Source organism: Symsagittifera roscoffensis, chromosome 4 (assembly GCF_963678635.1).
Source record: "Symsagittifera roscoffensis chromosome 4, txSymRosc1.1, whole genome shotgun sequence".
NCBI lineage: Eukaryota > Metazoa > Xenacoelomorpha > Acoela > Convolutidae > Symsagittifera > Symsagittifera roscoffensis.
Window position 1 is genome coordinate 72,687,453 of NC_087065.1, and position 27,293 is coordinate 72,714,745.

General features: G+C 33.6%; 1 protein-coding gene across 2 annotated transcripts in view; it reads left to right on the top strand.

Annotated features, from left to right (window-relative positions):
• The window catches only part of LOC134844276 (centrosomal protein of 70 kDa-like), a 92,291-nt gene that overhangs the window by 63,532 nt on the left and 1,466 nt on the right, over positions 1–27,293 (top strand). For both annotated transcript variants that reach the window (XM_063860878.1, XM_063860879.1), the window contains 3 exons: positions 23,038–23,218; positions 26,009–26,126; positions 26,723–26,802. In XM_063860878.1, coding sequence (XP_063716948.1) covers positions 23,038–23,218; positions 26,009–26,126; positions 26,723–26,802 — 379 coding nt within the window. The remainder of the gene's footprint in view (positions 1–23,037; positions 23,219–26,008; positions 26,127–26,722; positions 26,803–27,293) is intronic.

The following is a 27,293-nucleotide window of genomic DNA, read 5'->3' on the forward strand; positions in this document are numbered from 1 at the left end:
TAATTTTGAATTATTTGAAACCACATTTTTTTACCCTGCAAACTATTATGCTTCATTTTAGAATTTATGTTATTCCTGCTTTCTTGTGTAGACAACTGTCTTTCACTGTTTTCAAGGAACGAAAGCTAAAAAATCCTGAACTGGACGATGGTAAGAGGATTATTTTACCTGATTGAGTTGTACATGAATCAATGTTTTTTCGATTGTGCTTGCTCAAATGGTAATTGCTTCTAAATAATTTCAAAACTGTAAACCTGTTTTGTTTCGGAGCAATTGCAGCTCAACACTTCATTAAACCAGCAAATGTGCAACATGATTCAATCGAATTTTACTTTTGTTTATGTTGAAAATTATAAACCTTTTTTACCACATTTTTCTTACCCTGCAAACTATTATGCTTCATTTTAGAACGTATGTTGTTCCTGCTTTCTTGTGTAGAAAACTGTTTTTCACAGTTTTCAAGGAACGAAAGCTAAACAATCCTGAACTAGACGAGGGTAAGACGATAATCTTACCTGGTTGTGTTGTACATGAATCAATGTTTTTTCGATTGTGCTTGCTCAAATGGTAATTGCTTCTAAATAGTTTCGAAACTGTAAACCTGTTTGTTTCGGAGCAATTGCAGTTGAGAATTTTTTAAACCAGTAAATATGCAATATGATTCAGTCAAAATTTACTTCTATTTTTGTTGGTGTTGAAAAATAATATAAGCAGTAAACCTTACACTATCTCTTAACACACAGTCATTGTTTGGTGAAATAACCAGTGCTGTAGTACTTAAGTTAAATGCGTTTCTTGTGAGCTTGCTCTCTTATGCAGCTATCTCATCTGAAAAATCAGATTTGGAAAGCCAGGTAATTTTGAATTAATTGAATCCACGTTTTTTACCCTGCAATCTTATGCTTCTTGTGTAGAAAACTGTTTTTTTTTTTCACAGTTTTCAAGGAAAGAAAGCTAAACAATCCTAAACTAGACTAGGGTAAGACGATAATCTTACCTGGTTGTGTTGTACATGAATGAATGTTTTTTCGATTGTGCTTGCTCAAATGGTAATTGCTTCTAAATAATTTCAAAACTGTGAAATTGTTTGTTTCGGAGCAATTGCATCTCAGAAATCTATCAAACCAGTAAAATGTGCAAGACGATTCAATCAAAATTTACTTTTGTTTTAGTTTGTGTTGAAAAAAAATAAATAAGCAGTAAACGCTACACAATCTTTTAACACAATGGCGTAGTGTGGTGAAATAACCAGTGCTGTACTAATTAAGTTAAGTGCGTTTGTTTAGAGCTTGCTTTCTGATGTAGCGATCTCATTTAAAAAATCAGATTTGGAAAGCCAGGTAATTTTGAATTATTTGAAACCACATTTTTTTACCCTGCAAACTATTATGCTTCATTTTAGAATTTATGTTGTTCCTGCTTTCTTGTGTAGACAACTGTCTTTCACTGTTTTCAAGGAACGAAAGCTAAAAAATCCTGAACTGGACGATGGTAAGAGGATTATTTTACCTGATTGAGTTGTACATGAATCAATGTTTTTTCGATTGTGCTTGCTCAAATGGTAATTGCTTCTAAATAATTTCGAAACTGTAAACCTGTTTGTTTCGGAGCAATTGCAGTTCAGAACTTTATTAAACCAGCAAATTTGCAACATGGTTCAATCGAATTTCACTTTTGTTCGTGTTGAAAAATAATATAAGCAGTAAACCCTAAACAATCTCTTAACACGCTGTCGTTGTTTTGTGAAATAACCAGTGCTGTAGTACATAAGTTAAATGCGTGTCTTAAGAGGTTGATTTCTGAAGTTAGATCTTTTTTTAAAAATCAGGTTTGGAAAGCGAGGTAGTTTGGAATTATTTGAAACCACATTTTTTTAACCTGCAAATTATTATGCTTCATTATAGAACTTATGTTGTTTCCTGCTTTCTTGTGTAGAAAATTGTTTTTCACAGTTTTCAAGGAACGAAAGCTAAACAATCCTGAACTAGACGAGGGTAAGACGATAATCTTAACTGGTTGTGTTGTACATAAATCAATGTTTTTTCGATTGTGCTTGCTCAAATGGTAATTGCTTCTAAATAATTTCAAAACTGGAAACCTGTTTTGTTTCGGAGCAATTGCAGTTCAACACTTCATTAAACCAGCAAATGTGCAACATGATTCAATCGAATTTTACTTTTGTTTATGTTGAAAAACATAAACCTTTTTTACCACATTTTTCTTACCCTGCAAACTATTATGCTTCATTTTAGAACGTAGGTTGTTCCTGCTTTCTTGTGTAGAAAACTGTTTTTCACAGGTTTCAAGGAACGAAAGCTAAACAATCCTGAACTAGACGAGGGTAAGACGATAATCTTACCTGGTTGTGTTGTACATGAATGAATGTTTTTTCGATTGTGCTTGCTCAAATGGTAATTGCTTCTAAATAATTTCGAAACTGTGAACCTGTTTGTTTCGGAGCAATTGCATCTCAGAAATCTCTCAAACCAGTAAAATGTGCAAGACGATTCAATCAAAATTTACTTCTGATTTAGTTTGTGTTGAAAAAATATATATAAGCAGTAAACGCTACACAACCTTCTAACACAATGGCGTAGTGTGGTGAAATAACCAGTGCTGTACTAATTAAGTTAAGTGCGTTTGTTTAGAGCTTGCTTTCTGATGTAGCGATCTCATTTAAAAAATCAGATTTGGAAAGCCAGGTAATTTTGAATTATTTGAAACCACATTTTTTTACCCTGCAAACTATTATGCTTCATTTTAGAATTTATATTGTTCCTGCTTTCTTGTGTAGACAACTGTCTTTCACTGTTTTCAAGGAACGAAAGCTAAAAAATCCTGAACTGGACGATGGTAAGAGGATTATTTTACATGATTGAGTTGTACATGAATCAATGTTTTTTCGATTGTGCTTGCTCAAATGGTAATTGCTTCTAAATAATTTCGAAACTGTAAACCTGTTTGTTTCGGAGCAATTGCAGTTCAGAACTTTATTAAACCAGCAAATTTGCAACATGGTTCAATCGAATTTCACTTTTGTTCGTGTTGAAAAATAATATAAGCAGTAAACCCTAAACAATCTCTTAACACGCTGTCGTTGTTTTGTGAAATAACCAGTGCTGTAGTACATAAGTTAAATACGTGTCTTAAGAGGTTGATTTCTGAAGTTAGATCTTTTTTTAAAAATCAGGTTTGGAAAGCGAGGTAGTTTGGAATTATTTGAAACCACATTTTTTAACCTGCAAACTATTATGCTTCATTATAGAACTTATGTTGTTTCCTGCTTTCTTGTGTAGAAAATTGTTTTTCACAGTTTTCAAGGAACGAAAGCTAAACAATCCTGAACTAGACGAGGGTAAGACGATAATCTTAACTGGTTGTGTTGTACATGAATCAATGTTTTTTCGATTGTGCTTGCTCAAATGGTAATTGCTTCTAAATAATTTCGAAACTGTAAACCTGTTTTGTTTCGGAGCAATGGCAGTTCAACACTTTATTAAACCAGCAAATGTGCAACATGATTCAATCGAATTTTACTTTTGTTTATGTTGAAAAACATAAACCTTTTTTACCACATTTTTCTTACCCTGCAAACTATTATGCTTCATTTTAGAACGTATGTTGTTCCTGCTTTCTTGTGTAGAAAACTGTTTTTCACAGTTTTCAAGGAACGAAAGCTAAACAATCCTGAACTAGATGAGGGTAAGACGATAATCTTACCTGGTTGTGTTGTACATGAATCAATGTTTTTCCGATTGTGCTTGCTCAAATGGTAATTGCTTCTAAATAGTTTCGAAACTGTAAACCTGTTTGTTTCGGAGCAATTGCAGCTCCAAAACTGTAAACCTGTTTGTTTCGGAGCAATTGCAGTTCAGAATTTTTTAAACCAGCAAATGTGCAACATGGTTCAATCGAATTTTACTTTTGTTTGTGTTGAAAAATAATATAAGCAGTAAACCTTACACTATCTCTTAACACACAGTCATTGTTTGGTGAAATAACCAGTGCTGTAGTACTTAAGTTAAATGCGTTTCTTGTGAGCTTGCTCTCTGATGTAGCTATCTCATCTGAAAAATCAGATTTGGAAAGCCAGGTAATTTTGAATTAATTGAATCCACGTTTTTTACCCTGCAATCTTATGCTTCTTTGTAAAGCTTATGCTGTTTCCTGCTTTCTTGTGTAGAAAACTGTTTTTTTTTCACAGTTTTCAAGGAAAGAAAGCTAAACAATCCTGAACTAGACTAGGGTAAGACGATAATCTTACCTGGTTAAATTGTACGTAAATCAATTTTTTTTTTCGATTGTTCTTGTTCAAGTGCTAATTGCGTCTAAATGTTTTCGAAACTATACACCTGTTTGTTTCGGAGCAATTGCATCTCAAGAAATCTATCAAACCAGTAAACTGTTTAACACGATTCAATCAAAATTTACTTTTGATTTAGTTTGTGTTGAAAAAAAATATATAAGCAGTAAACGCTACACAACCTTTTAACACAATGGCGTAGTGTGGTGAAATAACCAGTGCTGTACTAAATAAGTTAAGTGCGTTTGTTTAGAGCTTGCTTTCTGATGTAGCGATCTCATTTTAAAAATCAGATTTGGAAAGCCAGGTTATTTTGAATTATTTGAAACCACATTTTTTTTACCCTGCAAACTATTATGCTTCATTTTAGAATTTATGTTGTTCCTGCTTTCTTGTGTAGACAACTGTTTTTCACTGTTTTCAAGGAACGAAAGCTAAACAATCCTGAACTGGACGATGGTAAGAGGATTATTTAACCTGATTGAGTTGTACATGAATCAATGTTTTTTCGATTGTGCTTGCTCAAATGGTAATTGCTTCTAAATAATTTCGAAACTGTAAACCTGTTTGTTTCGGAGCAATTGCAGTTCAGAACTTTATTAAACCAGCAAATTTGCAACATGGTTCAATCGAATTTCACTTTTGTTCGTGTTGAAAAATAATATAAGCAGTAAACCCTACACTATCTCTTAACACAGAGTCGTTGTTTGGTGAAATAACCAGTGCTGTAGTACATAAGTTAAATATGTGTCTTAAGAGCTTGATTTCTGATGTTACGATCTCTTTTAAAAAATCAGATTTGGAAAGCCAGGTACCTTTGAATTATTTGCAACCATATATTTACCCTGCATTCTATCATGATGTTTTTTATTTAGAACTTATGTTGTTTCCTGCTTTCTTGTGCAGAAAACTGTTTTTCACAGTTTTCAAGGAACGAAAGCTAAACAATCCTGAACTAGACGAGGGTAAGACGATAATCTTACCTGGTTGTGTTGTACATGAATCAATGTTTTTTCGATTGTGCTTGCTCAAATGCTAATTGCTTCTAAATAATTTCGAAACTGTAAACCTGTTTTGTTTCGGAGCAATGGCAGTTCAACACTTTATTAAACCAGCAAATGTGCAACATGATTCAATCGAATTTTACTTTTGTTTATGTTGAAAAACATAAAACTTTTTTACCACATTTTTCTTACCCTGCAAACTATTATGCTTCATTTTAGAACGTATGTTGTTCCTGCTTTCTTGAGTAGAAAACTGTTTTTCACAGTTTTCAAGGAACGAAAGCTAAACAATCCTGAACTAGACGAGGGTAAGAGGATAATCTTACCTGGTTGTGTTGTACATGAATCAATGTTTTTCCGATTGTGCTTGCTCAAATGGTAATTGCTTCTAAATAGTTTCGAAACTGTAAACCTGTTTGTTTCGGAGCAATTGCAGCTCCAAAACTGTAAACCTGTTTGTTTCGGAGCAATTGCAGTTCAGAATTTTTTAAACCAGCAAATGTGCAACATGGTTCAATCGAATTTTACTTTTGTTTGTGTTGAAAATTAATATAAGCAGTAAACCTTACACTATCTCTTAACACACAGTAGTTGTTTGGTGAAATAGCCAGTGCTGTAGTGCATAAGTTAAATGCGTTTCTTGTGAGCTTGCACTCTGATGTAGCTATCTCATCTGAAAAATCAGATTTGGAAAGCCAGGTAATTTTGAATTAATTGAATCCACGTTTTTTACCCTGCAATCTTATGCTTCTTTGTAAAGCTTTTGCTGTTTCCTGCTTTCTTGTGTAGAAAACTGTTTTTTTTTTCACAGTTTTCAAGGAAAGAAAGCTAAACAATCCTGAACTAGACTAGGGTAAGACGATAATCTTACCTGGTTGTGTTGTACATGAATGAATGTTTTTTCGATTGTGCTTGCTCAAATGGTAATTGCTTCTAAATAATTTCGAAACTGTGAACCTGTTTGTTTCGGAGCAATTGCATCTCAGAAATCTATCAAACCAGTAAAATGTGCAAGACGATTCATTCAAAATTTACTTTTGATTTAGTTTGTGTTGAAAAAAATATATAAGCAGTAAACGCTACACAACCTTTTAACACAATGGCGTAGTGTGGTGAAATAACCAGTGCTGTACTAATTAAGTTAAGTGCGTTTGCTTAGAGCTTGCTTTCTGATGTAGCGATCTCATTTTAAAAATCAGATTTGGAAAGCCAGGTTATTTTGAATTATTTGAAACCACGTTTTTTTTACCCTGCAAACTATTATGCTTCATTTTAGAATTTATGTTGTTCCTGCTTTCTTGTGTAGACAACTGTTTTTCACTGTTTTCAAGGAACGAAAGCTAAACAATCCTGAACTGGACGATGGTAAGAGGATTATTTAACCTGATTGAGTTGTACATGAATCAATGTTTTTTCGATTGTGCTTGCTCAAATGGTAATTGCTTCTAAATAATTTCGAAACTGTAAACCTGTTTGTTGCGGAGCAATTGCAGTTCAGAACTTTATTAAACCACCAAATTTGCAACATGGTTCAATCGAATTTCACTTTTGTTCGTGTTGAAAAATAATATAAGCAGTAAACCCTACACTATCTCTTAACACAGAGTCGTTGTTTGGTGAAATAACCAGTGCTGTAGTACATAAGTTAAATGTGTGTCTTAAGAGCTTGATTTCTGATGTTACGATCTCTTTTAAAAAATCAGATTTGGAAAGCCAGGTAGTTTTGAATTATTTGCAACCATATTTTCACCCTGCATTCTATCATGATGTTTTTTATTTAGAACTTATGTTGTTTCCTGCTTTCTTGTGTAGAAAACTGTTTTTCACAGTTTTCAAGGAACGAAAGCTAAACAATCCTGAACTAGACGAGGGTAAGACGATAATCTTACCTGGTTGTGTTGTACATGAATCAATGTTTTTTCGATTGTGCTTGCTCAAATGGTAATTGCTTCTAAATAGTTTCGAAACTGTAAACCTGTTTGTTTCGGAGCAATTGCAGTTCAGAATTTTTTAAACCAGTAAATATGCAATATGATTCAGTCAAAATTTACTTTTACTTTTGTTGGTGTTGAAAAATAATATAAGCAGTGAACCTTACACTATCTCTTAACACACAGTGGTTGTTTGGTGAAATAACCAGTGCTGTAGTACATAAGTTAAATGCGTTTCTTGTGAGCTTGCTTTCTGATGTAGCTATCTCATCTAAAAAATCAGATTTGGAAAGCCAGGTAATTTTGAATTAATTGAATCCACGTTTTTTACCCTGCAATCTTATGCTTCTTTGTAACACTTATGCTGTTTCCTGCTTTCTTGTGTAGAAAACTGTTTTTCACAGTTTTCAAGGAACGAAAGCTAAACAATCCTGAACTAGACGAGGGTAAGACGATAATCTTACCTGGTTGTGTTGTACATGAATGAATGTTTTTTCGATTGTGCTTGCTCAAATGGTAATTGCTTCTTAATGTTTTCGAAACTGTAAACCTGTTTGTTTCGGAGCAATTGCAGTTCAGAATTTTTTAATTCAGTAAATATGCAATATGATTCAGTCAAAATTTACTTTTACTTTTGTTGGTGTTGAAAAATAATATAAGCAGTAAACCTTACACTATCTCTTAACACACAGTGGTTGTTTGGTGAAATAACCAGTGCTGTAGTACATAAGTTAAATGCGTTTCTTGTGAGCTTGCTTTCTGATGTAGCTATATCATCTAAAAAATCAGATTTGGAAAGCCAGGTAATTTTGAATTAATTGAATCCACGTTTTTTACCCTGCAATCTTATGCTTCTTTGTAAAACTTATGCTGTTTCCTGCTTTCTTGTGTAGAAAACTGTTTTTCACAGTTTTCAAGGAACGAAAGCTAAACAATCCTGAACTAGACGAGGGTAAGACGATAATCTTACCTGGTTGTGTTGTACATGAATGAATGTTTTTTCGATTGTGCTTGCTCAAATGGTAATTGCTTCTAAATGTTTTCGAAATGGTAAATCTTTTTGTTCCGGAGCAATTGCAATTCAGAAATATATTAAACCAGTAAATATGCAATATGATTCAGTCAAAATTTACTTTTGATTTTGTTTGTGTTGAGAAATTTTTTATAAGCAGTGAACGCTTAACAATCTTTTAACACACAGGCGTATTTTGGTGAAATAGCCAAGGCTGTAGTACATAAGTTAAATGCAATTCTTTAGAGCTTGCTTTCTGATGTGGCGATCTGATTTTAAAAATCAGGTTTGGAAAGCGACGTAGTTTGGAATTATTTGAAACCACATTTTTTTTACCCTGCAAAGTTTTATGCTTCATTATAGAACTTAATTTGTTCCTGCTTTCTTGTGTAGAAAACTGATTGTCACTGTTTTCAAGGAACGAAAGCTAAACAATCCTGAACTAGACGAGGGTAAGACTATAATCTTACCTGGTTGTGTTGTAGAATAATCAATGTTTTTTCGATTGTGCTTGCTCAAATGGTAATTGCTTCTAAATAGTTTCGAAACTGTAAACCTGTTTGTTTCGGAGCAATTGCAGTTCAGAATTTTTTAAACCAGTAAATATGCAATATGATTCAGTCAAAATTTACTTTTACTTTTGTTGGTGTTGAAAAATAATATAAGCAGTGAACCTTACACTATCTCTTAACACACAGTGGTTGTTTGGTGAAATAACCAGTGCTGTAGTACATAAGTTAAATGCGTTTCTTGTGAGCTTGCTTTCTGATGTTACGATCTCTTTTAAAAAATCAGATTTGGAAAGCCAGGTACTTTTGAATTATTTGCAACCATATTTTTACCCTGCATTCTATCATGATGTTTTTTGTTTAGAACTTATGTTGTTTCCTGCTTTCTTGTGTAGAAAACTGTTTTTCACAGTTTTCAAGGAACGAAAGCTAAACAATCCTGAACTAGACGAGGGTAAGACGATAATCTTACCTGGTTGTGTTGTACATGAATCAATGTTTTTTCGATTGTGCTTGCTCAAATGGTAATTGCTTCTAAGTAGTTTCGAAACTGTAAACCTGTTTGTTTCGGAGCAATTGCAGTTGAGAATTTTTTAAACCAGTAAATATGCAATATGATTCAGTCAAAATTTACTTCTACTTTTGTTGGTGTTGAAAAATAATATAAGCAGTAAACCTTACACTATCTCTTAACAGACAGTGGTTGTTTGGTGAAATAACCAGTGCTGTAGTACATAAGTTAAATGCGTTTCTTGTGAGCTTGCTTTCTGATGTAGCTATCTCATCTAAAAAATCAGATTTGGAAAGCCAGGTAATTTTGAATTAATTGAATCCACGTTTTTTACCCTGCAATCTTATGCTTCTTTGTAAAACTTATGCTGTTTCCTGCTTTCTTGTGTAGAAAACTGTTTTTCACAGTTTTCAAGGAACGAAAGCTAAACAATCCTGAACTAGACGAGGGTAAGACGATAATCTTACCTGGTTGTGTTGTACATGAATGAATGTTTTTTCGATTGTGCTTGCTCAAATGGTAATTGCTTCTAAATGTTTTCGAAACTGTAAACCTGTTTGTTTCGGAGCAATTGCAGTTCAGAATTTTTTAAACCAGTAAATATGCAATATGATTCAGTCAAAATTTACTTTTACTTTTGTTGGTGTTGAAAAATAATATAAGCAGTAAACCTTACACTATCTCTTAACACACAGTGGTTGTTTGGTGAAATAACCAGTGCTGTAGTACATAAGTTAAATGCGTTTCTTGTGAGCTTGCTTTCTGATGTAGCTATCTCATCTAAAAAATCAAATTTGGAAAGCCAGGTAATTTTGAATTAATTGAATCCACGTTTTTTACCCTGCAATCTTATGCTTCTTTGTAAAACTTATGCTGTTTCCTGCTTTCTTGTGTAGAAAACTGTTTTTCACAGTTTTCAAGGAACGAAAGCTAAACAATCCTGAACTAGACGAGGGTAAGACGATAATCTTACCTGGTTGTGTTGTACATGAATGAATGTTTTTTCGATTGTGCTTGCTCAAATGGTAATTGCTTCTAAATGTTTTCGAAACTGTAAACCTGTTTGTTTCGGAGCAATTGCAGTTCAGAATTTTTTAAACCAGTAAATATGCAATATGATTCAGTCAAAATTTACTTTTACTTTTGTTGGTGTTGAAAAATAATATAAGCAACAAACCTTACACTATCTCTTAACACACAGTGGTTGTTTGGTGAAATAACCAGTGCTGTAGTACATAAGTTAAATGCGTTTCTTGTGAGCTTGCTTTCTGATGTAGCTATCTCATCTAAAAAATCAGATTTGGAAAGCCAGGTAATTTTGAATTAATTGAATCCACGTTTTTTACCCTGCAATCTTATGCTTCTTTGTAAAACTTATGCTGTTTCCTGCTTTCTTGTGTAGAAAACTGTTTTTCACAGTTTTCAAGGAACGAAAGCTAAACAATCTTGAACTAGACGAGGGTAAGACGATAATCTTACCTGGTTGTGTTGTACATGAATGAATGTTTTTTCGATTGTGCTTGCTCAAATGGTAATTGCTTCTAAATGTTTTCGAAACTGTAAACCTGTTTGTTTTGGAGCAATTGCAGTTCAGAATTTTTTAAACCAGTAAATATGCAATATGATTCAGTCAAAATTTACTTTTACTTTTGTTGGTGTTGAAAAATAATATAAGCAGTAAACCTTACACTATCTCTTAACACACAGTGGTTGTTTGGTGAAATAACCAGTGCTGTAGTACATAAGTTAAATGCGTTTCTTGTGAGCTTGCTTTCTGATGTAGCTATCTCATCTAAAAAATCAGATTTGGAAAGCCAGGTAATTTTGAATTAATTGAATCCACGTTTTTTACCCTGCAATCTTATGCTTCTTTGTAAAACTTATGCTGTTTCCTGCTTTCTTGTGTAGAAAACTGTTTTTCACAGTTTTCAAGGAACGAAAGCTAAACAATCCTGAACTAGACGAGGGTAAGACGATAATCTTACCTGGTTGTGTTGTACATGAATCAATGTTTTTTCGATTGTGCTTGCTCAAATGGTAATTGCTTCTAAGTAGTTTCGAAACTGTAAACCTGTTTGTTTCGGAGCAATTGCAGTTGAGAATTTTTTAAACCAGTAAATATGCAATATGATTCAGTCAAAATTTACTTCTACTTTTGTTGGTGTTGAAAAATAATATAAGCAGTAAACCTTACACTATCTCTTAACAGACAGTGGTTGTTTGGTGAAATAACCAGTGCTGTAGTACATAAGTTAAATGCGTTTCTTGTGAGCTTGCTTTCTGATGTAGCTATCTCATCTAAAAAATCAGATTTGGAAAGCCAGGTAATTTTGAATTAATTGAATCCACGTTTTTTACCCTGCAATCTTATGCTTCTTTGTAAAACTTATGCTGTTTCCTGCTTTCTTGTGTAGAAAACTGTTTTTCACAGTTTTCAAGGAACGAAAGCTAAACAATCCTGAACTAGACGAGGGTAAGACGATAATCTTACCTGGTTGTGTTGTACATGAATGAATGTTTTTTCGATTGTGCTTGCTCAAATGGTAATTGCTTCTAAATGTTTTCGAAACTGTAAACCTGTTTGTTTCGGAGCAATTGCAGTTCAGAATTTTTTAAACCAGTAAATATGCAATATGATTCAGTCAAAATTTACTTTTACTTTTGTTGGTGTTGAAAAATAATATAAGCAGTAAACCTTACACTATCTCTTAACACACAGTGGTTGTTTGGTGAAATAACCAGTGCTGTAGTACATAAGTTAAATGCGTTTCTTGTGAGCTTGCTTTCTGATGTAGCTATCTCATCTAAAAAATCAAATTTGGAAAGCCAGGTAATTTTGAATTAATTGAATCCACGTTTTTTACCCTGCAATCTTATGCTTCTTTGTAAAACTTATGCTGTTTCCTGCTTTCTTGTGTAGAAAACTGTTTTTCACAGTTTTCAAGGAACGAAAGCTAAACAATCCTGAACTAGACGAGGGTAAGACGATAATCTTACCTGGTTGTGTTGTACATGAATGAATGTTTTTTCGATTGTGCTTGCTCAAATGGTAATTGCTTCTAAATGTTTTCGAAACTGTAAACCTGTTTGTTTCGGAGCAATTGCAGTTCAGAATTTTTTAAACCAGTAAATATGCAATATGATTCAGTCAAAATTTACTTTTACTTTTGTTGGTGTTGAAAAATAATATAAGCAACAAACCTTACACTATCTCTTAACACACAGTGGTTGTTTGGTGAAATAACCAGTGCTGTAGTACATAAGTTAAATGCGTTTCTTGTGAGCTTGCTTTCTGATGTAGCTATCTCATCTAAAAAATCAGATTTGGAAAGCCAGGTAATTTTGAATTAATTGAATCCACGTTTTTTGCCCTGCAATCTTATGCTTCTTTGTAAAACTTATGCTGTTTCCTGCTTTCTTGTGTAGAAAACTGTTTTTCACAGTTTTCAAGGAACGAAAGCTAAACAATCTTGAACTAGACGAGGGTAAGACGATAATCTTACCTGGTTGTGTTGTACATGAATGAATGTTTTTTCGATTGTGCTTGCTCAAATGGTAATTGCTTCTAAATGTTTTCGAAACTGTAAACCTGTTTGTTTCGGAGCAATTGCAGTTCAGAATTTTTTAAACCAGTAAATATGCAATATGATTCAGTCAAAATTTACTTTTACTTTTGTTGTTGTTGAAAAATAATATAAGCAGTAAACCTTACACTATCTCTTAACACACAGTGGTTGTTTGGTGAAATAACCAGTGCTGTAGTACATAAGTTAAATGCGTTTCTTGTGAGCTTGCTTTCTGATGTAGCTATCTCATCTAAAAAATCAAATTTGGAAAGCCAGGTAATTTTGAATTAATTGAATCCACGTTTTTTACCCTGCAATCTTATGCTTCTTTGTAAAACTTATGCTGTTTCCTGCTTTCTTGTGTAGAAAACTTTTTTCACAGTTTTCAAGGAACGAAAGCTAAACAATCCTGAACTAGACGAGGGTAAGACGATAATCTTACCTGGTTGTGTTGTACATGAATGAATGTTTTTTCGATTGTGCTTGCTCAAATGGTAATTGCTTCTAAATGTTTTCGAAACTGTAAACCTGTTTGTTTCGGAGCAATTGCAGTTCAGAATTTTTTAAACCAATAAATATGCAATATGATTCAGTCAAAATTTACTTTTACTTTTGTTGGTGTTGAAAAATAATATAAGCAACAAACCTTACACTATCTCTTAACACACAGTGGTTGTTTGGTGAAATAACCAGTGCTGTAGTACATAAGTTAAATGCGTTTCTTGTGAGCTTGCTTTCTGATGTAGCTATCTCATCTAAAAAATCAGATTTGGAAAGCCAGGTAATTTTGAATTAATTGAATCCACGTTTTTTACCCTGCAATCTTATGCTTCTTTGTAAAACTTATGCTGTTTCCTGCTTTCTTGTGTAGAAAACTGTTTTTCACAGTTTTCAAGGAACGAAAGCTAAACAATCTTGAACTAGACGAGGGTAAGACGATAATCTTACCTGGTTGTGTTGTACATGAATGAATGTTTTTTCGATTGTGCTTGCTCAAATGGTAATTGCTTCTAAATGTTTTCGAAACTGTAAACCTGTTTGTTTTGGAGCAATTGCAGTTCAGAATTTTTTAAACCAGTAAATATGCAATATGATTCAGTCAAAATTTACTTTTACTTTTGTTGGTGTTGAAAAATAATATAAGCAGTAAACCTTACACTATCTCTTAACACACAGTGGTTGTTTGGTGAAATAACCAGTGCTGTAGTACATAAGTTAAATGCGTTTCTTGTGAGCTTGCTTTCTGATGTAGCTATCTCATCTAAAAAATCAGATTTGGAAAGCCAGGTAATTTTGAATTAATTCAATCCACGTTTTTTACCCTGCAATCTTATGCTTCTTTGTAAAACTTATGCTGTTTCCTGCTTTCTTGTGTAGAAAACTGTTTTTCACAGTTTTCAAGGAATGAAAGCTAAACAATCCTGAACTAGACGAGGGTAAGACGATAATCTTACCTGGTTGTGTTGTACATGAATGAATGTTTTTTCGATTGTGCTTGCTCAAATGGTAATTGCTTCTAAATGTTTTCGAAACTGTAAACCTGTTTGTTTCGGAGCAATTGCAGTTCAGAATTTTTTAAACCAGTAAATATGCAATATGATTCATTCAAAATTTACTTTTACTTTTGTTGGTGTTGAAAAATAATATAAGCAGTAAACCTTACACTATCTCTTAACACACAGTGGTTGTTTGGTGAAATAACCAGTGCAGTAGTACATAAGGTAAATGCGTTTCTTGAGAGCTTGCTTTCTGATGTAGCTATCTCATCTAAAAAATCAGATTTGGAAAGCCAGGTAATTTGAATTATTTGAATCCACACTTTTTATCCTGCAATCTTATGCTTCTTTGTAGAACTTATGCTGTTTCCTGCTTTCTTGTGTAGAAAACTGTTTTTTTTTTCACAGTTTTCAAGGAACGAAAGCTAAACAATCCTGAACTAGACGAGGGTAAGACGATAGTCTTATCTGGTTGTGTTGTACATGAATGAATGTTTTTTCGATTGTGCTTGCTCAAATGGTAATTGCTTCTGAATGTTTTCGAAACGGTAAATCTGTTTGTTTTGGAGCAATTGCAGTTCAGAAATATATTAAACCAGTAAATATGCAATATGATTCAGTCAAAATTTACTTTTGTTTTTGTTTGTGTTGAAAAATACTATAAGCAGTGAACGCTTAACAATCTTTTAACACACAGGCGTAATTTGGTGAAATAAACAAGGCTGTGGTACATAAATTAAATGCAATTCTTTAGAGCTTGCTTTCTGATATGGCGATCTGATTTTTAAAATCAGGTTTGGAAAGCGAGGTAGTTTGGAATTATTTGAAACCACATTTTTTTACCCTGCAAACTTTTATGCTTCATTATAGAACTTACGTTGTTCATGCTTTCTTGTGTAGAAAACTGTTTTTCACTGTTTTCAAGGAACGAAAGCTAAACAATCCTGAACTAGACGATGGTAAGAGGATTATTTTACCTGGTTAAATTGTACGTAAATCAATTTTTTTTTTCGATTGTTCTTGTTCAAATGGTAATTGCGTCTAAATGTTTTCGAAACTATACACCTGTTTGTTTCGGAGCAATTGCATATTCAAGAAATCTATCAAACCAGTAAACTGTTTAACACGATTCAATGAAAATTTACTTTTGTTTTAGTTTGTGTTGAAAAAAATATATAAGCAGTAAACGCTACACAATCTTTTAACACACTGGCGTAGTTTGGTGAAATAGCCAGTGCTGTACTAATTAAGTTAAGTATGTTTGTTTAGAGCTTCCTTTCTGATGTAGCGATCTCATTTAAAAATGATTTTTGGAAAGCCAGGTAGTTTTGAATTATTTGAAACCATATTTTTACCTTGCATTCTATCATGATGTTTTTTTAGAACTTATGTTGTTTCCTGCTTTCTTGTGTAGAAAACTGTTTTTCACTGTTTTCAAGGAACGAAAGCTAAACAATCCTGAACTGGACGATGGTAAGAGGATAATCTTACCTGGTTGTGTTGTACATGAATCAATGTTTTTTCGATTGTGCTTGCTCAAATGGTAATTGCTTCTAAATAGTTTCGAAACTGTAAACCTGTTTGTTTCGGAGCAATTGCAGTTCAGAACTTTATTAAACCAGCAAATGTGCAACATGATTCAATCGAATTTCATTTTTGTTTGTGTTGAAAAATAATATAAGCAGTAAACCCTACACTATCTCTTAACACACAGTCGTTGTTTGGTGAAATAACAGTGCTGTAGTACATAAGTTCAATCCGTGTCTTAAGAGCTTGATTTCTGATGTTACGATCTCTTTTTAAAAATCAGATTTGGAAAACCAGGTACTTTTGAACTATTTGCAACCATATTTTTACCCTGCATTCTATCATGATGCTTTTTTTAGTACTTATGTTTCCTGCTTTCTTGTGTAGAAAACTGTTTTTCACAGTTTTCAAGGAACGAAAGCTAAACAATCCTGAACTAGACGAGGGTAAGACGATAATCTTACCTGGTTGTGTTGTACATGAATGAATGTTTTTTCGATTGTGCTTGCTCAAATGGTAATTGCTTCTAAATAGTTTCGAAACTGTAAACCTGTTTGTTTCGGAGCAATTGCAGTTCAGAACTTTATTAAACCAGCAAATGTGCAACATGATTCAATCGAATTTTACTTTTGTTTATGTTGAAAAATAATATAAACAGTAAACCTTACACTATCTCTTAACACACAGTCGTTGTTTGGTGAAATAACCAGTGCAATAGTACACAAGTTAAATGCGTTTCTTGAGAGCTTGCTTTCTGATGTAGCTATCTCATCTAAAAAATCAGATTTGGAAAGCCAGGTAATTTGAATTATTTGAATCCACACTTCTTATCCTGCAATCTTATGCTTCTTTGTAGAACTTATGCTGTTTCCTGCTTTCTTGTGTAGAAAACTGTTTTTTTTTTCACTGTTTTCAAGGAACGAAGCTAAACAATCCTGAACTAGACGAGGGTAAGACGATAGTCTTATCTGGTTGTGTTGTACATGAATGAATGTTTTTTCGATTGTGCTTGCTCAAATGGTAATTGCTTCTGAATGTATTCGAAACGGTAAATCTGTTTGTTTCGGAGCAATTGCAGTTCAGAAATATATTAAACCAGTAAATATGCAATATGATTCAGTCAAAATTTACTTCTGTTTTTGTTTGTGCTGAAAAATACTAAGCAGTGAACGCTTAACAATCTTTTAACACACAGGCGTAATTTGGTGAAATAAACAAGGCTGTAGTACATGATTTAAATGCAATTCTTTAGAGCTTGCTTTCTGATATGGCGATCTGATTTTGAAAATCAGGTTTGGAAAGCGAGGTAGTTCGGAATTATTTGAAACCACATTTTTTTACCCTGCAAACTATTATGCTTCAATATAGAACTTACGTTGTTCCTGCTTTCTTGTGTAGAAAACTGTTTTTCACTGTTTTCAAGGAAGGAAAGCTAAACAATCCTGAACTAGACGATGGTAAGAGGATTATTTTACCTGGTTTATTTGTACGTAAATCGGTGAAATAGCCAGTGCTGTAATAATTAAGTTAAGTAGGTTTGCTTAGAGCTTCCTTTCTGATGTAGCGATTTCATTTAAAAAATCAGATTTGGAAAGCCAGGTAGTTTTGAATTATTTGAAACCTCATTTTTTTATCCTGAAAACTATTATGCTTCATTTTAGAACTTATTTGTTGCTGCTTTCTTGTGTAGAAAACTGTTTTCCACTGTTTTCAAGGAACGAAAGCTAAACAATTCTGAACTAGACGATGGTAAGATGATTATTTTACCTGGTTAAGTTGTACATAAATCAATGATTTTTCGATTGTGCTTGTTCAAATGGTAATTGCTTCTAAATATTTTCGAAACTGTAAACCTGTTTGTTTCGGAGCAATTGCAGTTCAGAACTTTATTAAACCAGCAAATGTACAACATGATTCAATCGATTTTTACTTTTGTTTTTGTTGAAAAATAATATAAGCAGTAAACCCTACACTATCTCTTAACACACAGTCGTAGTTTGGTGAAATAACCAGTGCTCTAGTACATTAGTTAAATGCGTGTCCTAAAAGCTTGATTTCTGTTGTTACGATCTCTTTTTAAAAATCAGATTTGGAAAAACAGGTACTTTTGAATTATTTGCAACCATATTTTTTACCCTGCATTTTATTATGCTTCTTTATAGAACTTATGTTGCTCCTGCTTTCTTGTGTAGAAAACTGTTTTTGACTGTTTTCAAGGAACGAAAGCTAAACAATCTTGAACTAGACGATGGTAAGAGTTTTATTTTACCTGGTTAAATTGTACGGAAATCAATGTTTTTTCGATTGTTCTTGTTCAAATGGTAATTGCTTTTAAATGTTTTCGAAACTGTACACCTGTTTGTTTCGGAGCAATTGCATCTCAGAAATCCATCAAACCAGTAAACTGTTTAACACGATTCAATGAAAATTTACTTTTGTTTTAGTTTGTGTTGAAAAAAATATATAAGCAGTAAACGCTACACAATCTTTTAACACACTGGCGTAGTTTGGTGAAATAGCCAGTGCTGTACTAATTAAGTTAAGTGCGTTTGTTTAGAGTTTCCTTTCTGATGTAGCGATCTCATTTTAAAAAATCAGATTTCGAAAGCCAGGTAGTTTTGAATTATTTGAAACCACATTTTTTTAACCCTGCAAACTGTTAGGCTTCATTTTAGAACTTATGTTTTTGCTGCTTTCTTGTGTAGAAAACAGTTTTTCACTGTTTTCAAGGAACGAAAGCTAAACAGTTCTGATTTAGATGATGGTAAGATGATTATTTTACCTGGTTAAGTTGTACATAAATCAATGATTTTTCGATTGTGTTTGTTCAAATGGTAATTGCTTCTAAATATTTTCGAAACTGTAAACCTGTTTGTTTCGGAGCAATTGCAGTTCAGAACTTTATTAAACCAGCAAATGTGCAACTTGATTCAATCGAATTTTACTTTTAGTTGTTTTGAAAAATATTATAAGCAGTAAACCGTACACTATATCTTAAGGCACAGTCGTTGTTTGGTGAAATAACCAGTGCTGTTGTACATATGTTCAATCCGTGTCTTAAGAGCTTGATTTCTGATGTTACGATGTCTTTTTAAAAATCAGATTTGGAAAAACAGGTACTTTTGAATTATTTGCAACCATATTTTTTACCCTGCATTCTATTATGCTTCTTTATAGAACTTATGTTGCTCCTGCTTTCTTGTGTAGAAAACTGTTTTTCACTGTTTTCAAGGAACGAAAGCTAAACAATCTTGAACTAGACGATGGTAAGAGGATTATTTTACCTGGTTAAATTGTACGTAAATCAATGTTTTATCGATTGTTCTTGTTCAAATGGTAATTGCTTTTAAATGTTTTCGAAACTGTACACCTGTTTGTTTCGGAGCCATTGCATCTCAGAAATCTATCAAACCAGTAAACTGTTTAACACGATTCAAAGAAATTTTAGTTTTGTTTTAGTTTGTGTTGAAAAAAATAAAAAAGCAGTAAACGCTAAACAATCTTTTAACACACTGGCGTAGTTTGGTGAAATAGCCAGTGCTGTACTAATTAAGTTAAGTGCGTTTATTTCGAGTTTCCTTTCTGATGTAGCGATCTCATTTTAAAAAATCAGATTTCGAAAGCCAGGTAATTTTGAATTATTTGAAACCACATTTTTTTTTACCCTGCAAACTATTATGCTTCATTTTAGAACTTTTGTTTTTGCTGCTTTCTTGTGTAGAAAACTGTTTTTCACTGTTTTCAAGGAACGAAAGCTAAACAATTCTGATTTAGATGATGGTAAGATGATTATTTTACCTGGTTAAGTTGTACATAAATCAATGATTTTTCGATTGTGTTTGTTCAAATGGTAATTGCTTCTAAATATTTTCGAAACTGTAAACCTGTTTATTTCGGAGCAATTGCAGTTCAGAACTTTATTAAACCAGCAAATGTGCAGCTTGATTCAATCGAATCTTACTTTTGTTTGTTTTGAAAAATATTATAAGCAGTAAACCGTACACTATCTCTTAAGGCACAGTCGTTGTTTGGTGAAATAACCAGTGCTGTAGTACATAAGTTCAATCCGTGTCTTAAGAGCTTGATTTCTGATGTTACGATGTCTTTTTAAAACTCGGATTTGGAAAGCCAGGTACTTTTGAATTATTTGCAACCATAGTTTTTACCCTGCATTCTATTATGCTTTTTTTAGAACTTATGTTGTTTCCTGCTTTCTTGTGTAGAAACCTATTTTTCACAGTTTTCAAGGAACGAAAGCTAAACAATCCTGAACTAGACGAGGGTAAGACGATAATCTTACCTGGTTATGTTGTACATGAATCAATGTTTTTTCGATTGTGCTCGTTCAAATGGTAATTGCTTCAAATAGTTTCGAAACTGTAAACTTGTTTGTTTCGGAGCAATTGCAGTTTAGAACTTTATTAAACCAGCAAATGTGCAACATGATTCAATCGAATTTTACTTTTGTTCTTGTTGAAAAATAATATAAGCAGTAAACCATACACTATCTCTTAACACACAGTCGTAGTTTGGTGAAATAACCAGTGCTCTCGTACATACGTTAAATGCGTGTCTTAAGAGCTTGATTTCTGATGTTACGATCTCTTTTTAAAAATCAGATTTGGAAAGCCAGTTACTTTTGAATTATTTGCAACCATATTTTTTTACCCTGCACTCTATTATGCTTTTTTATAGAACTGATGTTGTTTCCTGCTTTCTTGTGTAGAAAACTTTGTCATAGTTTTCAAGGAACGAAAGCTAAACAATCATGAACTAGACGAGGGTAAGACGATAATCTTACCTGGTTGTGTTGTACTTGAATCAATGTTTTTTCGATTGTGCTTGTTCAAATGATAATTGCTTCTAAATGTTTTCGAAACTGTAAATCTGAATGTTTTGGAGCAATAGCAGTTCAGAAATTGAATAATTCAGTAAATGTGCAACATGATTCAATCAAAATTTATTTTTTTTTCAGTTTGTGTTGAAAAAAATATAAGCAGTAAACGCTAAACAATTTTATAACACACAGGCTTAATTTGGTGAAATAACCAGTGCTGTAGTGCATAAAATAAATACGTTTCTCTAGAGCTTGCTTTCTGATGTAGCTGTCTCATTTAAAAGTCAGATTTGGAAAGCCAGGTAATTTTGAATCATTTGAAACCACATTTGTTACCCTGCAATCTATTATGCTTCTTTGAACAATTTATGTTGTTTCCTGCTTTCTTCTGTAGAAAACTGTTTTTCACAGTTTTCAAGGAACGAAAGCTAAACAATCTTGAAGTAGACGAGGGTGAGACGATAATCTTACCTGGTTGTGTTGTACGTAAATCAGTTTTTTGATTGCGCTCGTACAAATGGTAATTTCTTTCAAATATTTTCGAAAACTGTACACCTGATTGTTTTGGACCATTTTTAGTTCAGAAATTTGATAAACCAGATAATGTGCAACTTGATTCGTGTAAATTTTACTTTTGTTTTTGTGCAGAAAGATAATATGAGCAATAAACACTAGACAGTTTTCGAACAGTCAGGTGTAATTTGGTGAATTGACCAGCGCTATTGTACACAAAGAATATGTTTCTTAAGCGCCTGCCGCTTTCTCCTTTCGAGCTTTCCTTGCGAAAATCACGAAAGCAAAACAAGGTCATGTATTGATCTGGTTCCGAAAGCAATGTCCTTGTGTTTTATCTGAAACCAGAATATGCGCCCTGCCAACTGTGCATGTTTATTGCTGAAATCTCAGCGTTTCCTGCTGTTGAGTATAAGACTGGTTTTCAGTCTCCAAGGAACGAAAGCTAAACAGTCGTAAACTAAATAAGGCTAAGATGATATTCTTGCCTTGTTGTGTTGTACATTAAATGAAATAATTTCGATGGTGCATGCCTCCGAAATCGACTTAGGTTTTGAATACTTTCGAAATCTGGAATCTTATATGTTTCGATGAAATTGCAATTCAGAAAACAAAAACAATTTTGTCCTACATGCTTCGTTCACCAATTAATTTGTTTTTCTCGGATAGAAAATTATTAGAAATGAAAGCTAATCAATCTCTAAGCTCTAATTTGGTAAATCGACTAGTGCTGTTGTACTTCGATCAATGGGTTTCTTAGTGTTAGCTTTTTCTTGTAAGGTCCTACTTTGAGAAGTCCTATTCTGAGTTGATTGAAACCTGCGGTTATTGTGCTTCATGTTTTAGTGAAGTTATGAAGTTTCATGTTATCATGCTTAGAAAATTGTTTTTCATCTTTTCACTGCTGTTCAAGGAACGAAAGATAAATAATTGTAAACTAGACTAGGTTAATATGGTAATCTTGCGTGGTTGTTTTTTACCCTGCCATTTGTGCTTCTTTGCAGAAGTTTTGATGATTCTTGCTTTCTTGTGTAGAAAACTGTTCTAATGTTTTCAAGGAATGAAAGCGAAATAATCCTAAACTAGACGAGGCTAAGATGACAATCTTGCCTGGTTATGTTGTACATTATTCGAAGTAGTTTTGATAGTGCATGCTTTCTAAATAGAAAGATGTTTTAGAGACTTTCGAAAACTGTAAACCTAATTGTTTTGAAGCAATTGCGGTTCAGAAAGTAATCAGATCAGTTATTGTTCTATATACTTCCTTCAACATTTTAGTTTTTCGGATAAAAAATAATATAGAAATTAAAGCTAATCAATCACTAAAAACTAATTTGATAAATGCGACTATTGCTGTTGTACTATAATAAATGGGTTTCTATAGTGCTTGCTTTCTCATGGATGATCCTTTTTTTAAGAAGGCAGGGATTTCTGAGTTGATTGAAACCAAAATAGATATCCTGTCGGCTATTTTTCTCAATCTTATTGTGAAGTTGAGCATTTCTTGAGCTTTCTGGGAATTTTATTTTTCCCTGTACACCGTATGTGTCATTAGGCTCTCTTTTTTTCCTCCGCACTTAACACAAGCATCAATTTTATGGTCTAACGAGTGGTTTTACTAGGTTAACTATGAAGACCAAACATGTTTGTCATGGCCTAATTTATGACAATTGGACAATGTGAACAGTAATTTAAATTATAAAAATTGCAGGTGGAGGAAAAGGAAAAAGAGCCTGTCATTGTTGTGTTTTGATCTGGCTCTTTTCATGTTGTTCTTTGGTTGAGTGGGATAAATGTGCCTCTTAGTTTTGAGAATGCTTTCTTTTAGGATTCGCTTGATCCGACAGGCACAGTGGATGTGAAGACACTGCGTGACATGGTGAAGCACTTCCAGCAGCTGTTCGACTGTCCCCACCTACAGGGCGTGTATCCCAGAATGAACGATGTGTTCTCCAAGTTAGAGGAGAGTCGGAACACCATCAACACTTTCAAGGACCTCCTTGGACTGGGTATGCACCATCTAGCTTCCTACCCTCTATGCTGCTTAGTTACCTGGAACTTTTTTTCTCTTGCATGCGCAAGTGACTTGTAATCGCTAACTAGTATTTTTCCCGTTAACAACTTTTCTTACAGGTCTCAGGTTTGAATCCCGGCCTGACCTTGTTTTATTTTCCATCTTACATTAAGCGTCGATGGACATATTTCAGACTCTTAAATAGGTCGCGATGATTTTTTTTTCGTTCGTATTTTTTTCAGGCAAAACCTTTTAATTTGTTCAGGCTATCTTTGTTGAGCGAAAGTTTAAAAGTAACGAAAATGTGGTCGACTTCTAGTTTCGAATGTGGATGATATTTATCGAATTTCCCAGCAAAATAAATATTTTACCTATTTACCCAATTTTCTGAAATTGGGTTATTTTTATCAAAAAAGTGCCAATCATAAATTGTTCCAGAAATTAAAAGAGCTTTGAGGCCATCTATTTTTTTCTAAGTCCGTATATTTTTCTGGTAACGTGCGTTCATTGACTCTTTTTCAACTCTCTGTTTTGTGAATTTATACCTTGCTTTATATATACATGGACACCTTTCAGGTCTGTTTCCAATTAGTTCTTTGGAACATAAGTTTCGAGGGTTTGAGTCCCGGCCGCATCTTTTGATATTATTTGCGGAAATAATTTTTTTTTCGGAAAACTTAATTATCGTTTGTCTGCATATTATTAAGAGCCGATGAACGTTGTTCAGACTCTTATATAGGTCGCGATGGTTTTTCTGTTTTTTTTTCGGGAAAAGTCTTGCTCAGGCTCAAATTTTACTTTTTCAAGGTTGGATTTTTGATTTCTTTTTAAGCTCAATTCCATTTTTTGTTCACAGGAAGTCAAATTCTGCTCGCGAGCAGCAAAATGTAAAAATCACTAAAACTTGATCGAATTCTCGTTTCGAAAGTGGAATTGATTTTTCAGATTTCCCAGTGAAGTAAAGACTTTGCTTATTGATTCATTTTTCTCATATTCGGTTTTTTAATAATAAAAAAAGTTCAATCATAATTTGTTCTAGATATTAAGAAAGCTTTAAGTGTATTTTTTTGCAATTTGAAAGTTCAAATTTGATTTTTTCATAAATTAAGTCATTAAGTTTTTCTGTGCATTCGTTTTTTCCAACTGTCTTTTGGCTATGTTTAAGTATCGTTTATCTGCTTATTTTGTTGACTTATGCTCCAACGCATGGATTATCCTCATAGCATGTTTTTTCTAAATTATTTTTTTAGCAACTTCATTATAATTGAAAGTTGGTCTGTACTTTGGAAGCTTGATTTGATTTACTTTGATTTACTATAATTTTTTTTCTAATTGAAAGAGTTCGGTTCAAGCAATATCGAGTCATTTACTTTATGTGGCGTCGATGAAAATCCTAAAATAGATTGTTATTCTTTTGTGTGTTTCAATGAATGGGCGTAAAGTTTGTAGCTCATTTTTTTCGACTCAACTGGTGTCTACCCAAGTATTGGCTTAGGGGCCACTCGGCAAATGGTTTTGAATGTTGATTTAGTGGTGATGATGGTGTGTTTGGAATATAGTCCTCAAAAGGAAGCTAATTTGCGACAAATATTGAAACATTTGCTTTCGAATTTGAAAAAAGTTTCTTCGATATAGTTGCTTTCGTCTCATTGTCTGTCTGCTAATCCATGATGCTATTTTTGTTTTGTATAGCTTCGCATCTGTGTCGAATATGTTCTTCAGTGGAAAGCGCATAACTTAACCCCATCGCCTTACTGCAACTTGAACTTTTGAACTTTTAACTAGAACTGGATTGAATGTAACTGAACGCCCAAGAGGAATCAAGGGTCAGCAACTCTCTTTCTCTCTCTGTCTCTCTCGCTTTTCTCTCTATATATACTCTCACTTACGACGCTTGTTTCGACACTACGGCGTCGAGATACGTTCTCTCCATCCGCGTGAGGAGCCTTTGTAGGTCGTAGGGTTTCTCAATGAAGTGGTCTTTGGATTCTCTCAGTCTCCTCAACTCTGGTCCTCTCTGATGATAGTGAAGAACTTGGCTGACTGACTGTTTTTTCATCTCTTCTCGCATCTCTTCTCTCATCTCTCTCTCTCTCTCTCTCTCTTTCGCTTTTCGCTCGGAGTCAACTCCTTTTAGATACTGTTTTAAGACATTCATTTATGGCTCACGGGGCCTTTTTTTTCAAAAGGTTAGTATATACTAATTTTGCGGGATAAGCGTCCTTAGGAAAGTAAATTTGATTGACCAAAAAATCTTCGGAAATATACCATTGATTTTCGAAGATACGCGCGTGGCTGAACGCACAGAATATAGTATATACATCTTTAATTGTAGCCACAAGTGAGAAAATTGAAATCAGAGAAGAAAACGCTTCAAACGGACCAAAAAGCTTAAAAAAAGCAACCACACTTGGGTAAAGAGAGCTTTATCATAACCAGTCCAAATATCCGTGTCTTTGATTTTACTGGTAAGATATATGCTGATTAGTATCTACTAATCTAATCTGCCCCTTTTGCATGAGAAGTTAAAAAAAGATATTTGTCTTTTTTATTATACGGCCCAAAACGTATTCTCTGTGCCATTTCGACAGTTAGATTATGATGCTCGAAAATGATTGGTTGAAATTAATATCAGTGAAAAAGAGTTCTGAGCATTTTCAATGAAAACTGAAGCTCAATTAACAGTTTGTTAATTTGGGCCGTATAACAGAAAAGACCCCGATATCTGTTCAAATCATCCATAGCTCACTATTTTGTATGTCTCACAATGTTGTTTCTATTGTAGACCAGAGTTCTACCACCACGCGTACTCTGATTGGTGCATTTGAGGCAGTTTGCAGGGAGTTCAACAACAGGACTTACGAACAACTCAAGACTCTCATCTCCTCCGACGACCTTCTCAAGTAAGCTGCCAATAGAACAAAGAAGTATCTCTCTATCGGTCTCGCGCTCTCTACTTTTTTGTAGTCTTTTTGTCTGTTTTAAAGTGGGGTAAAAAAAGAACACCTAATTGGTTCAAAAAAGGGTGCCTTAAGTTTTTGATCAAGCCTTGCTGAAATCTGATTCGCAGATGAGTTAGTTCACTAGTTTAAATGACCTTTTGGATGATGTAAATTTAACTTGAGAAAGAAAGGAAGAATATATTTCTCCAACGAAAGTAAAAAAAAATACATCAGAGCATCAGAATCTGAAGAAACTTTGAGAGAACAGGCAACGGGATCCTAGGATCCGCTAAGCGTCTGCCTCTACAGGCTGTATTAATTAGCTATATCATAAAAGAATGAAATCAATGAAGAAGAAAAATGTTTAATTTAACCTTCAGATTTTTGGAAAAACTTCATGAAATATGTTTCAAAACTTCGGCCAGATCTATGTTGCTCTCGGCTTCGTGGATTTATCTTCCGATGACGGATCCTTAGAATATATTTTAGCAATTACCTGATTGAGATTCCTCGTTCCTTGTTGATTGATGTGATAATCATTGTTGTTCTCCTTTTAGTATAACTGAGAAGGTGCGCATCCACGACGAGTTCTTTCCGGAGTTCGAGTGCATGGCAGAAGAGGTGATGCATGCGTTAGGTGAGTACTTAGAGTTTGCTCTAACCTTTTTCTCATCTCAATTTCTCATTCAACAGACTACTGAACAACAACGTCAGCACTCCCCCTCTTAAAAATAAAATATTGATGTACGATTTTTCATTGGATTTAAAGCACCAAATATTGAAAAAAGTAATCACATTTTCAAGAATTTTAAAGGAAGTGTTGTAAAAATTTTCAACATTTTCGAATTTGTTAGGAAAGTGACCTTGCATTAATATGAATTATTAATTAATTTCACGAGTCGGTCCGGTTGGTGTAGCGGTAAAACGCCTGCTTCAGCCTCCAAAAGGCAGCGGGTCCAGTATCGGCAGGAACTTCATTTATCGGCAGTATCGGTGTTTACCTATAAATGTTAATTTTTCAGCTTCTTGGTCTCAATTCCTGTCGGTTTAATTTCCGCTCTTTTAGAACGATCGAATTGATGTTTTTAATTACACTAGCCAGCAGCGTAGTGTATTAGTATGAAACTT